This window comes from Cryptomeria japonica, chromosome 5 (genome assembly GCF_030272615.1).
Source record: "Cryptomeria japonica chromosome 5, Sugi_1.0, whole genome shotgun sequence".
NCBI classification, from domain to species: Eukaryota; Viridiplantae; Streptophyta; class Pinopsida; order Cupressales; family Cupressaceae; genus Cryptomeria; species Cryptomeria japonica.
In genome coordinates this window covers 252,444,961-252,459,691 of record NC_081409.1, presented here as the reverse complement: position 1 = coordinate 252,459,691, position 14,731 = coordinate 252,444,961, and the positions used below count along the sequence as shown (strand labels likewise).

Here is a 14,731-nt window from a genome sequence, read left to right as displayed (position 1 = left end):
GATTTATAATGAATGGCTAGGATTACAAGATAGAATCCCTAATTAGGGTTTGTTATAACAAACTCCTCTAGCCAATGAGAAAATTACATTTCATGAGAATGGACTAATAGATGTCAGAGGTGGGTGCCTCGAAGTTTGTGTCATCAGGAGCTATCTGACTGGAGGAACAATGACTGGGATGCCACCTTGTCTGGTACCTGCTCATATCTCTTTTGATACTCAATTTGGTGATGCTGAGAAGCTAACTTTGATTAACTCTTCTGAAAACATTTGCTTCTTCAACGTACCCTTGCATTGACCTTGGTTGATCCTCCTCTGTCCTTGATGTTCTTGATGGATGACGTACCTCTCCTTGACCCTCTTGTGTTTGATGAGGCCTCTTCACGGTCAAGTCACTCCTCCTCTGGTAGCTTATATCGCTTTGAAATGTTTACAAGATCCTTCTTCTCTGTCATCTTGTGATTTCTTTGAGGATAGTTCTAACCAGAGAAACGAAAATCGCCAGACTCGGCGATCCTCTTCACGGTCAAGTCACTCCTCCTCTGGTAGCTTATATCGCTTTGAAATGTTTACAAGATCCTTCTTCTCTGTCATCCTGTGATTTCTTTGAGGATAGTTCTAACCAAAGAAACGAAAATCGCTAGACTCGGCGAGTTCGAGTTCGAGACATGCTCGCCGAGTCTCTCGAACTCGGACTCGGACTCATCCGAGTTTGGCAAGCAAACTCGCCAGACTCGCCGAGTTGGCGAGTTTGGCAAAAACTCGCCAAACTCGGCGAGTCCAGTGCCTGAAACTCGGCTACTGGCTGGGTTACGTAAAATGACAAAAAAAAAACATTTTAAAATGTTTTTTTAAAATGAATGGTCTTGTCTTTGTTCACTACAACCTCCGCCTGAGAATGAGAAAAATTAGAGTTACAACATGTCAGCCAATAGAAAAATAACACCCAACGCCTTTATTAAATAATAAGTTTTTTGGCCCTTGACCCTACCTTGGGGGTGTTGCCCCCAAACCCCCGTCGAAAAATATGGGGGGAAACTGCGTCGATAGAAGTAGGGAAAATTTAACCTTCGAGTCTGACACTGATTGGATCGACCAAGTAGATATAGAGCCTAAGATTGTAGCCATGGCAGAGGAGGAGCCAAGAGCACGAGCACAGATAGGAGATTCAGAGGCAGATAGTGACACGGATGTTCCTGATGTTGGTGAGCATGGCATGGTGTCATGGGGAGCGGCTATGGCTGTCGAATCATCCAGGACCTACCTTAGACGCCTTCGCAGGGGGCCGGGGCCGGAGGGTGTAGCCGTGCTGGCTCCTCTGAGCCATAGGCTTGTAGTTGTATTTACCTTTGGTATTTGTATGAAACATTTGATGATGATCATATGATGACATGGATTTTTTATTCCATGAGTTTTGTAATATTGTATACATTTGACAATATTTATATATCTATGTTTGTTATTTCCTTCAGCTACAATTTGCGTTTATATACTTGTGTATGTAATCAAATGAGCCGAGTTTGATGATGTTATTGTGCTTTTAAGGTGTATTCAATAAAGGGTGCCTGAAACAAGTTTTAAATCTTTTAAAATCTATAAATTTCTTGAGTTTTTCACTTTCCCGAGTCTAGCCGAGTATGACTCCGAGTCTCGAGTCCAAGTCCGATTCGGCCTTGCCGAGTCCGAGCCGAGTCTGAGTCCCGTTTGTTTGGTTCTAATACATTGCTTGCAATTGTTGATCATTCGAAGTCCTTCAATTTAGTAGCACCTTGAGTACCTTCTCATGCATCCAAGGCGTCCTTAGTGATGATGAAACTCGAATAGGTCCTCCTTGTCTGCTCTTCCTTCTAGCCCGGTCTTGTTGATTTGCAAAACAAACAAAGGATGATTAATTATACATGATATATTCATTCTAACATGATATTTCTCACCTTAAATCATCAACAAGAAGGCATTAGAATGAAATTCACTCAGGACCCTCTCTAGGGATAGGACCTATAATGAAATTCGCTCTCGACCCTTTGGAAGGGTCAGGAGCGAATTTCTTCCTTTCACTTCAATTTGCATTGATTTTCACCTTTCGATCCCTCTCTCATGAAGACATCACTTATTTGACCCCCAAAATGGCCTAAAAGAAGGATTTCGCTTTGGACCTTGGGCAAGGTACAAGCCTCAAGGAAAATTCGCTCTGGACCCTTTGGAAGGGTCAGGAGCGAAATTTGCATTTTACTCAATCTTCCTTCATAGAATTTCATCTCTCACCCTTACCTTATCAAGATTAAGTCACTTGCCTCCAAAATTGCTTAGAGATAGGTTTTGCTAAAGGGCCTAGGTGAAACATTAGACCTCCTAGGAATTTCGCTTTGGACCCTTTGGAAGGGTTAGGAGTGAAATTTGTGATTTAGCTTCAATTCTATCATTTCATTGCCTCAAATCACTTTTCAAGGGCAAGTACATATCAATTCTTTCCCAACCATGCCTTAGAAATCAAGATCTTGGTCTCAACAAGGAGCAAATAGAGGTTTTAGGAAATTTCGCTCTGGACCCTTTGGAAGGGTCAGGAGCGAAATTTGCATTTTAGGACAAATTCTTCACATTTTGTGACCACAACTTACTCAAATGCATGCCTAAGGATGCCTCTAAGTTCAATCCACCTCAATCAACACTAGGCTTGATACAAAATTGGGAGCAAAAGGAGGTTTTAGGAATTTCGCTCTGAACCCTTTGGAAGGGTCAGGAGCAAAATTTGCAATTTAGTCTTAATTCCATCATTTCCTTTGCTCCAATCCACCTTGTAAGGCAAATATGCATCAATCTTCCCTCAACTACGCCATAGGGATAAGGTTCTTGGTCTCAACAAGGAGGAAAATAGTGTTTTAAGAAATTTCGCTCTGGACCCTTTGGAAGGGTCAGGAGCAAAATTCTTCCTTAGGCTCATTTCACACTTCTTTTCTCCTTCTTTGCCTTGAATTTAACTTGTCAAATCTCCTTTTATCACCATCAAGTCAACTTGCTCTCAAAGTGGTGTCTACTTAATGCTTTTGGTGAGGAAATAAGCTATCCTAAGGATTTCGCTTTGGACCCTTTGGAAGGGTCAGGAGCGAAATTCATGTTTTACTTGATTTTCCTTCACAAAACTCCATTTCTCATCCTTTAATCATCAAAAACAAGTCTTTTGCCTTCAAAAAATACTTGGGAATGAGTTAGTTTGAAGGTTTGAGCAAGATATAATGTTTTATGGAGAAATTCGCTCTAGACCCTTTGGAAGGGTCAGGAGCGAAATTCTCCTTTTGGCTCAATTCTCATCCTCATTTTCACTCATCTTGCTTTAGTCTTGATCTTTGATCCTTTTCTCCACCATGCATGACTACCATTCAATGGCTTTGGTGAAGAACTAGGTCTTTTAGGGAATTTCGCTCTGGACCCTTTGGAAGGGTCAGGAGCAAAATTTGCAATTATGCCCAAATTATTGACCTTCTCATCACTTGACTTTATTGCACACATCAATACTCTCTCAATAACGCCCTAGGGACAAGGTTTATAATGCAAATTAGGACCAAGAAGAGAGATCCAAGGAAATTCGCTTTGGACCCTCTGGAAGGGTCAGGAGTGAAATTGGGGAATTAGCCTTAAATATCACTCAAACACTCAAACCTTACCCTCTCTCACATTGTTCCCACCTTAGGACACCCCAACAAACCACCTTAAGGAAGTGCCTAGCCAAAACATTGAATGAAAATTGCATTTTAACAATTTCGCTTAGGTACCTATGGAAGGATAGGACCTATCTAGGAATTTCGCTTTGGACCCTTTGGAAGGGTCAGGAGTGAAATTCATGTTTTAGGCTAAATTTTCTCATTTTCACCTCAACTTTGGTCTTAGACTTGGCCTTTGGGTTCTTCCTTCATCTTAATCAAGTCCATTTGCCTTCAAGGTGATGTCAAATTAATGCCTTTAATGACAAATTAGGTCTTTCTAAGGATTTCGCTCTGGACCCTTTGGAAGGGTCAGGAGCGAAATTTTCTAAAATGTTCAAATTCTTGACAAATTTTCAAGTGTAGACTTGGTTAGGCATTTCTAAGGGCAAAATAGGTCAGTATCACATCAATCAATGCCTAGAACTTCATCATTCATCAACTGGACCAATCTCAAAACCTCAAAGGGAAAATCCTTGATCATACTCACTCACAAACCTTCATTCACTTCCTTAATTCAAAGACATAGGTCAAAAAGGCAAGACTCGTAGCAGGATATAAGGACTTCGTCAAACTCAATCAAGACTTAACCTAGAAACAAGAGCAAAGGCCTGACCTAGAGAAGGCCCTTTGAAGAGAGACTCCGACCTGGACTACCTACTGACCCACCTCAACTCAAGCAGAGCCTGCTATCCTAATGAGCCCCTTGGCGACCCCTTCAATGCAAAGACTAATAGCCAAGACCAGGCAACTAAGCAAACTAAACTAACCCTAGAAAGCAAAAAGCAGGGGTCCCCATTTACAATGGGGCGATGTATGAATACGTCACAACCCTTATGTTTTCATTTTAGCGTTCCCTTCTCCAGTACTAACATTGCTTAGCATTATCTGTTGTGCTTTGTGGATTCCCTTGCCTTGTGGTTATTATTATTCTGATGCTTCCTAAATACAGGCCATACAAACTATTGATCTATCTATGGTGTATCCCAACTCTTGATTGGATTCCACATTTATGTCTCCTCTGCCAAAACAAACATATGAATCAAGTGACAGGAAAAACATTAATGATAGTAAAAATCTCAAAACTGTTGATCTTTAGTTGAATGTACATTCAATCCATAAAATCCTGGATCTCCAGATTGGTCCCTCCATTATGTTCATGAAGAGGTCATGGCCTTCTCATTTGTATCTCCTCCTCCATCCAGTCCCAATTACAGCAAAGTGCTGGTAAATGACTCCTCCAAGAATAGACCTGATCTGAAAATTATCCTGCAACAACATGCATTCAAAACTATAACTAGACCAACTCTCTCTCAACCAAAAGGGAAAATAGATGCTAATTAAAAATGGAGATGCCACCCAAAGATTCCCTCACTGTTGATGAAATGGAACAAAGACCCTGAACGTTGAAGAAAGCTCACATCTGCACATTTATGAGGTCCTTTCCATGCCTGAAAAGACTCAAGTCTTGGATTGAGTCTAACTAGAACCCTATGGCTTCAGTTAATATTCTGATGATGCTAAAAGTTCATGACAATCTTTTCTTACAAGCAAGAAAGAGACTAGTCTTCGGGTAGGGTCCTGGTAAATCTGGTTTATTTATGAATAATTGGTCTCCTCCTTTCAACTCCAGTAAAGATATTCTGGGTATTGAAGTTGTCTGGGTCGGATTGCTACTCCTTCCTTGTGAATGCTGCCATGAATACTGTCTCAAGAAAATGGGATGTGCTATAGGGGAATATGTGGCAGTGTGTGAAATGACACTCCACTAAAGAGTTCTGAATTATGCCTGCATTTGCATCATTTTAGAACTTAAGAATCCTATTGCTAATTGAATCATCGTTGATCTGGATGGTGTTGACTGGGAACAACTTATTGACTATGAAAGCGTTCTATTCAGGTGCAACAGCTGTCGTGAATGTTTTTGGCCCCAAAATGTCTACCTTTCTCAGCATTTCCAGCCTTCTCAGCAGCAACCGACTCACATAAATCTTTTGGATTCACTATCAGAGTCTATTGGGCTAGGCACTATTTCTTGGAATAAAATATTCTTTTTAAAGTTTCTGGCAAATTCCACTGAAATATTTTTTAGATTTTATTTTTCCAACAATTCTATTTTTTTGTTTTATTAGTTGTAAATTAAAATAAACAATGCTGATTAAGTTTATTATTAAAGCCAAAAGATACTCGTCATATTGAATAAAGTATTCACAAAATATTATTAGAAAACACTACTCAAATAATATCTATTGAAATTTAAATAACATAATAAAAACTAGTATGAGTGAATTGCCGAATTTGTCACCTCCACAGTGCTGCAAATCCTTTTAATAGTTTGAATGAATTTTAAAAGGAGTGAAGCTATCTTTGGTCAGGTCCCACGACCCCCATTTCTGGCTTATTAAGCTGCTGATCTCCCTCTAAGCATCCCAAACACTGCCTTCAAGAAAGACACAAATACCTCTTTTTTGTCTTTCTCAAATATTAAATGGTCTGTGACTAGTTTATTCCTACGAATCCTTCTCTAGCCAAATGTAACATTCCCACCCCCTTTCCTAGGATATTATGGCAGTCTAGCAAGGTGCAGCTATGTGTAGATGGCTGCTGATTGGATATGGAAGGGGTCCACGAACTTCCTTGACCCCACAAACAACTTTCTTTGACCCCTGATTCCCTCCCTCCCTATTGGCGGCTAGTATTTGGTCTGAGAATTCTCAAATTCCTGACTTCTGCTTTAATTTTTGGATGCCCAGCTAATAAGATAGTATGACTGTTACCATTTATTTGCTCCAACCAATAAAATAATAAATTCTAGTTTATTTTAATCATAATGATACCTACAATAAAATATAAATAAATGTATATTTTTAGAATCTTTTCCAATCTCCACACAAATTCTTGAATTACCACAAATTTGACCCTTGTATGAAGCCAACAATTAGAACCTGAAAGTTTCCGTCTTCCAATTCTTGAAAAAACTGTGAGGGTTTTTATCCTCAAAGGTAAAAGCTGAACCAAAGCTCTACAGAAGGGGTTTCTGAAAATTAATAATTAATAAAATGAATTTCTTTACCCAATAATTGCTTTTTTATTCTTTTTGCTATCCAACCATAAAAATAATTAAAATTATTTTTAATTGAATATTCACCTTTTTCCAACTTATAATTTTTAATTACCTTTTTGGCAATTAATATTTCTTTTAATTGAATATTCACCCCTTTTCCACCTTATAAATTTTATTTGCCTTTTTGGCCATGTATCCAACATTTACCTTTGACCCCAATTTAATAATAATAAATTAAGCATTCTTTTTCCAAACTTATAACTGAAATTACCTTTTTGGATAACTTAATAAAATATTATTACATTATTCCCTTGTCAAATCTCCCCCTCTTTAGCCTACAGGAAATAAAAATACGCTTCTGGTCTTCTAATTGGACGTAGTTCAAAAAAGTGGACATTAAAGTCCGTCCTTCCCATAATTGCTTGCCCTCAAGCGATTGCAAGTTGGGATGCTCAAGAATCTTTGCACCCTCCCTAGCAGCATCTTTTGTGGATAGACCCTTCCATCATAGTAGATACTTTATAATCGTTTTGTTCCTTAAATTCTTTTCTCTGACATCCAGGATAGCTTTGAGAACTAGTATGAGATTGCCCTTATCATCTAAAGGAGGCAACTCAATAGGACTAACATGCTACACCAATGCCTTTTTAAGTCATGATACATGAAACACATTGTGTATTTTGCTATGTTTTGGTAACTTAAGCTCATAAGCCACCTCACTAATCCACCTCATGACATTGTATGGTCCCTAGAAATAGGGTTTAGGCTTTTTAGCTCCATTATTCTTGACAGAAGATTGTCTATATGGTTGTAATCTTAAGAAAACGATGTCACCCATCTCAAAATTTTTCTTTGTATGATACTGGTCCGCATATATTTTTAGTTGGTTTTGAGCATATTCAAGGATTTCTTTGAAGACACTCAATATATCTTGGCTTTGTGCAACCAAGTCTCATGCTCTTGGCACTCTGCTGGTAAGCAATAATCAAATCCACAAAGGAAAGGGCATTATAGCCATAGTTTTCTCCAAAAGGTGGCATACCAATGGACATATGGTATGTAGTGTTGTAGCAATGCTTTCCCATATAAAGCCATTTAATCCAAGCTGATTGTTGCCTCGTCACACTCGTCACATAGTTTCTCCATAGATCTACAAAACCTTAGATTTTGATTAATGTGTAAAGCCTATAAAATCATTGACGCAAATTTTAACCCATTTAAACATTTGGGAACCCACAAATCTAAATAACAAATTTGTAACATGAAATGATGGAGTATCATGTGTAAGCATACCATAGATTTTAAATAGAAAATCTGCAAAAACCAAAGATCCAAACATGAATCTGTAACATGCATCTACAAATATCTAAAAGGACTAGGGGGTTGTCTAAGAAATATAGGTCACCAAATGACCAGTTCCACAACCATAATCAAATACATGCAACATGCAAATAGAGTAAGCAGGTTGTCCAAGAGCTTCTAGGTCATCAGAAGACCAACTCCACAACTCACATGCAACCATGGCCTTATCATCTTGTGCTTCCACATAACCATGAACCCAACATAAGCACTCTAGATGTTAGTCAGTAGAGCTCATGCTTTTCCATTTGACTAGGGAGCCAAAAGAAAACACCCAACATTAATACTCTTCCACTACACATGATCTCAAGATAAAGGAACACATACACCATGCCAATCATACTGCCAAATAGGAGCTTTAGGTCATAACCATGCAATATGCAAACACATGACAAACTCTAAGATCATCCACCTTGAGCTTCTAAGGCTGAAAGTTTATTCCATTGAACCTCTTTGCCATTCTACCAATGTTCACCATACTGTTTTCTAAAATATCAAACCAAATACACTTCAAAATTTCACCCATACTAGGATTAATAATCAATCATTTCCTTCCAATAGATTACCTCAAACTTGTCATGCTAAGAAATAAAAAGTGGATGAATGCCTAGAACCAAATCACCATATTACTTGCAATGGCATGCAAGCATATGCAAGAACAAGCAAATACGTGCAAGTACATGCAACCACATTCGAATCATGAAACGACCTTCTGTTTTGATACCATATGTTAGGCAAAGTGCTGGTGATCCCCTTAGCAATTAAACTATAATGAAGCTCAACTACTAAACATGTAGGTATTTCCATATTAACCCTTAAAGAGAAATATTGTAGAAATCAATTCATAGAAATTGCAGCAGCCTAACGACATATAAAACAACATTTAGCAGGGAAACCCAAGGGCGTGTTCCTAGCAAGTGTTGGAGCGTCCTCGTTTTTGGAACATTTTGGGGATGGGGGGATGCTTAGAGGACATCTTGGAAACTTGGGGATGTCCCAGAATACAAAAGGGGATGGCCAGCCATCCCCACAATGGCTGGGGACATTTTTGATGTTCCCCAACCGTTTGGAGGACGTTTGGCCATCCCCTAAAAAATAGTGTCTGCATGCAATCAGCTAAGCAGGTGGTGGTGTTGACTCCCACCGATAAATAGTTTAATTTTCTTTTTAAGATAAAAATTTAAATCCTTGACCTTTGCTGCAATATTTTGAAATGGTTTGTGTTTAGACTTTAGAGAGGAGCATCATAGCTGTAAGCCTGTAGGTAATCAGGTCCTGGTTAGTATGGAGATTGATGTGACTTGACCTATCTTGTACTTGTCCTATTACTAACTACCTATACCAGTCCTTAATCAAGTAACACCCAATGGTAGGTGTTTTGGCTTTTTCAAAAAAAGAATTTTAAATAGTGTTGATGTGTATAGTGGATTAGATGGACTCTTTATTAGAAGAGCTAGTTGATCATGGAAATGGCCCTATAGTTATGATTATCTAATATTTAATTTTCTTATTCTTTTTAATAATGGCTGTATTTAGTTGTTAATGTGTTTGCTTATGTTGGGGAGCAATTTTTGCACTATTTAGTGCATGCTTTAGTATGTATTTACTTGCTTGAAGCTGCTGGGTTCAGGCAACATAATAGAACCCTGGAATAAAATAAAAAAGAAGTATCAAAGACTAGATATTTATTTATTATAATCTTTTAGATTTTCATAGCATGCTGAAAATCCTCCCTTTCATTTGATAAAGCCTTAAAACAATTGATTTTATTTTATTTGGTGCACGAATTGATACTTTTCATATGCTGTTCAACCAATCTTGGATAAAGAAAATCAACTTCACATGCCAACAGCCTCCACACCCCCATTCGCCCTAAATGTGGAGGAAATAAAATGAAACTTTTTTTGTTTATGTATTTTTATATTGTAGTTGAAAGTAAAACTTGCAACCTTTGGGCTTTTTGTTGTAACTTGTATACTATTGTAATGTCCCCTATTGTAAATGTTGAAGATGTAGCTTCAGTCAGAATCCTAGGTCCCAATTCTGCAGATCAAATGTGTAAGTGGCCTATCGGCCTTACACATTTGATCAATAAATCAATAATATTTAAACCTATTAATCATATAGTATTTCCTATAATATTTATGCTCTATTATATTCCACCTATTTCGATTATTGGCTGATTATGATTGTATTAGTTCAAAACATAATTCTCTATGATTTGACTAATATCGGTTATATTATTAATTATGTTAATTATTAATCATAACCGATTCCATCCTTGTCATCGGGTTGCTTGGATGGTTTATAATCATCGGTTGTTTATAACCGATTGTCTAATATGATTTCGATTTAACATATCACCGATTATATTAATCGGTCTATAACAAACCATCATAGTATATGAGGCTTGGCGTCTCTTAGGATAGTCATGTCTTCTATAAAACCCGTCGAGCTTCATATATATTGTGTGTTTCATTTTTGAAGAACAAGGAATGACAATACGACACGGAATTGATACAATATACTACATTCTATAATATCTTCTGCAGTTGGTGAAGATAATATAACACAGCGATAAAGGTAAGAGGTGAATATATATACAACACTCAGTATTGGATAATACATGGCAGATCAGAGGTGCGAATAACATACAAGCATCCATAAATATATAGATCGTGGATATTAGACTCGTGTTGGATATACAACTGGTGGCAGACCAAAAGGAAGATCAATATCACACTCAGTGAATTGATATTGATCCATAAAGATTAACGGACTGCATACACTGATAGAATACTATAAGTAAGAAACAGATCAATGTTTGACAGACAGCATATCACATCAGACTAAAACGACTTGCAGGCAGAGACAAATCAAACACGGTGAACAAGATCAGTTTGGATAGCAACTGCAGCTAATCGTATTACATAACATCCAATGTATTACATAGTAACAACTATAGGTACAATACATATATAGGATATCCATGTGAGCTTCATTTTAATCAACATTCTTGCCTCTTTTGAAGATAACTAACAACATAACCTTGGAAAAAAACATTCCATACATCTTATATCCCATGCCTCCATTAACTCACTACGCCATGGAAATGTTTTTCATGATATATTCTACACAAGCATCTTAGAATAAAAAATAGAAAAAATATTTTACATAAGCACCTTCAATTTCCACCATCCAAACTGGTATATGCAACTCCTTAGCACTCCCTCATGAAGCATTAATTACATCCTACACACACTAATAAGGGAAGATGCTCTTAAAAGTCCAATATGTAATCCCCTCATCAATGCTTCATTAGAATAATATTTTCAAGTCATTGGAAAAAATCAAATAATTACATATATCCTCACCCTCATGTGGGTGCCCATCTTGCTCACTCCATGATTAGTGGAGATACATAAATAATTAACCATATATGAACAATAAGTGACATTAGACCGTAGAATATGCAAGGTGAATAGTGTGCCTAATCTCAACATTCTACCCCGGCCTAATCATTCACATTCCACTGCGTTTTGGGGATAGGGATGGGCATGACAGGGGACGTGTTTTGGGGATGTCAGTCCAAGGTCCCTTTTTATAGAGAGAGAGAAAGATAGAGATGTCAATAACTAATAACAACATTATCACTTTATAAACAAATCATAACAACAGTATTATAGCAATGTAATAAACTTCAATAAAGTAGTATAACAGCAGTATAAAATATAAACTATAAAACAACAATAAAATTAATCATGAGATCCATAATTGGGGTTTGGGAGTGGATACCCTAATGGTTTGAGGGGCAGGCAATGATAAGTTGCACAAGGTGTTAGATGTGAGAAAAACCCAACGATAGAGGGTGTGCAGAAATGGAAAAAAAATGCATTTATTGAAGTTTATTATGCTGTTATACTACTGCTGTGAGGTATGCTTGACCATCCCAGGGGTGGCTAGGCATCCCTACATGGTTCAGAAACATTTCCTACATTTCTGCTAATTTTCCAGGTGAGGGGGATGGCAAGGGGACATACCCAAACTTTCTGCTGTCCCCAAAACGGCATGGGGGATGAGCTTGTGTGCTGCAGGGGCAGGGATGCCTCCCCATGGAACACATGAACTCCTCAAACTAGTCCTTAGAATTGACTCCATAGCTCAAAATTCAAACATAAGGAGGCAATGAAAAACATAACCATGCTTCTAATATATCAAACAAGTCCTCAAAACTAACATCCACAACTCAAGAATCGTGCACATGAGAAAATAATAATTTGAAAACCAGTTGGACGATACCTATTAGATCATTCACTATCAAGTGGACCATAAGTGGGGTATGAGATTGTTTTACCAATGAAGCACAATCTCCTGATTCTCCTCAATAGATCCATGCTAAACTAACATCCAACTCCAAGTGTAGGCTCTTTGATCTTTCATCTGAACCAAGTCAAGTGACAGGTTAACCTAGGTGAAGAGAATGAAATTAATAAATGCATTAAAAACAAAGAAATTTTTTTAGTGCAGTTATCTCTATAATTTTTTTTCATAAATTTTTGAGAGTTTCTAAATCTGCATTACTATTTTTAAGAAAAGGTGAAGTGAAAACAAAGAAGAAAATAAATAAAAAGAATGTCAATATTTCTCAATGCTCTACAAATTTTTGAATCTTTAACTGTGCAACCTTTGGACCCACACTTGCAACCATTATTTCTTCATGTCTTCAACTGTGTCTAATTCTCAGTTTCCCTACATTTGCTTTGTTTTTAGTTTTTACTTAAAAAATTTAATTAATTAATTTTAATTAACAAATATATTTATTAAGTTAAATATTAAAAATTCATAATATAGACATGTTTATTATTTATAAATAATTTATTATTTATTCATTGATAATATTATATTTACATATTAGGTTTATTATTAATATACTTAGATTCACTTATTTTTAATATATTTACATTGTTATTATGATAAACCCAGTTATGCCTAACCTGTGGAACAAAAAGTGTCAGCAAACCACCAAACCTGAACCCAAAATGGTAACATAGCTATAAAGCTATGCAGCTATATTAGTTGGTCCATGGACAAGAAAAAGACAACAACAAATCTCAATTTTTTTTTCTATAATACCTTTCCTAGAGAACTCAAATTCTCAATCTTTTTGCCTCAATCCTTTGCAAAATACTTCACCCAATGGATAGTGAGAAATTCAACTGCATATGTGGGATTATCATTTGAAACAACTTGGCATTCCTCTGTGTTTGAGAGGGGCAGCTCCCTTGTATGATGATTTATTTTCTGAAATTTTGTTTACTTTTTAACTAGAAAACACAAAAGAATACAAAAATACAAAACATTGATAATAGAGTGTGATCTGAAATGTTGATACAAAAAGATATTACACAAATAAATCCAAAAGCGTGCTTAAGCATTATCATGGACTGTAGAAACACTATATCTCTGATTAAGTAAACAAATATTTTCCCTGTATATGTCAAATTCTGAAGGAAAATAAAGTCGAATGCCATCGCAAATAAATAAAGCTGGTTCTTGCAACTTTATTTTTCAAGTTTGAGGTTTGAGTTTTCAGTAGAAAGCAGTTGCTCAGTGGCTCTGTCGAGGTTAACAAATTGTAGAATTTTTTTTGGTGTACCTTCTAGATTGTCTTAATGTCATTTAATCTTTGAATATTCCTTAAAGTATCTACTGTGGCTACAGGTGAGGCTTTATCTCTTACCTCAATATGCATTCCCATCAGGTGGTTTATATTTCAAGAATGAAACATGGCGGAAAGAAACAGAAGGAAAACATGTTATTATTCATAACAATTACATTGTAGGCTTTGATAAGAAAATCAAGCGGTTTCATGATTTTGGTCTTTGGCTAGTGGATGAACATGCCAGAGAGTCACCTTTGTCAGATATTACAAGGTAACATTCCACATGGAAAGAGTTGTAATAATTATATTGAAAAAATCAAATGTCCTTGAAATAGGAAATCGATCAATTTCTTTGGTCAGCCTTTCATCCGGAGCTACAAGCAAACAATGGTTTCCTTTCCAGATCTCTTCCAAAGGTGAATCGCTTTTTTCTGTAGTTTTAACAGAATGAAGGCAACTGGAATATTTTATTTAGTGAGACTACAAACTTTTTGTTTGCTGTTTATCTTTCTCGTAAGAGGGTGATAAGAGCGACAATACATCTTGCATAAAGGTTTGTGTTCAAAACCTTTGGACAGGGCTGTTTTTGTTTGGATTGCAAGGAAGAGTAATCTTAAGAAGTTATTTTGCAGGCGTCACTAATGTGTAAATATAAAGTAGACCTTGGAAGGGTTTTTCTCTACGTTGCTTGTGGATGGAGGCTTTCAAGCTTTCAAGCTTTCTATTATTAGTTCCTGTGTGGCAATTCTTCTTTCCAAGTTCAAAAAATATCTGTTAATATTATATTATTAAAAATAACAATAATTGATATTTATGTCATAAAAGTAAAAATTGGCAAAGAATTGTGATTAATTGCAATTGTTCACGAATCATCAGGTTTACCATTTTTTTTTCCATTTTTTTTTTAATTTTCTCAAAAAGTTGCCTACAATGACTTTTTCACATTTTTTT

The 14,731-nt window shown here is 36.6% G+C and overlaps 1 protein-coding gene across 2 annotated transcripts in view; it reads left to right on the top strand.

The window, feature by feature from the left end:
* LOC131027772 (UDP-D-xylose:L-fucose alpha-1,3-D-xylosyltransferase MGP4) overlaps window positions 1–14,418 on the top strand; it is a 54,741-nt gene extending 40,323 nt beyond the window's left edge. The window contains exon 6 of one of the 2 annotated variants that reach the window (XM_057957857.2): window positions 13,840–14,418. In XM_057957857.2, the coding sequence (XP_057813840.1) occupies window positions 13,840–14,055 (216 nt within the window). In that variant the 3' untranslated portion in view covers window positions 14,056–14,418. The remainder of the gene's footprint in view (window positions 1–13,839) is intronic. The other variant, XM_057957858.2, reaches the window with a different exon arrangement.
* Window positions 14,419–14,731: the final 313 nt, after the last annotated feature.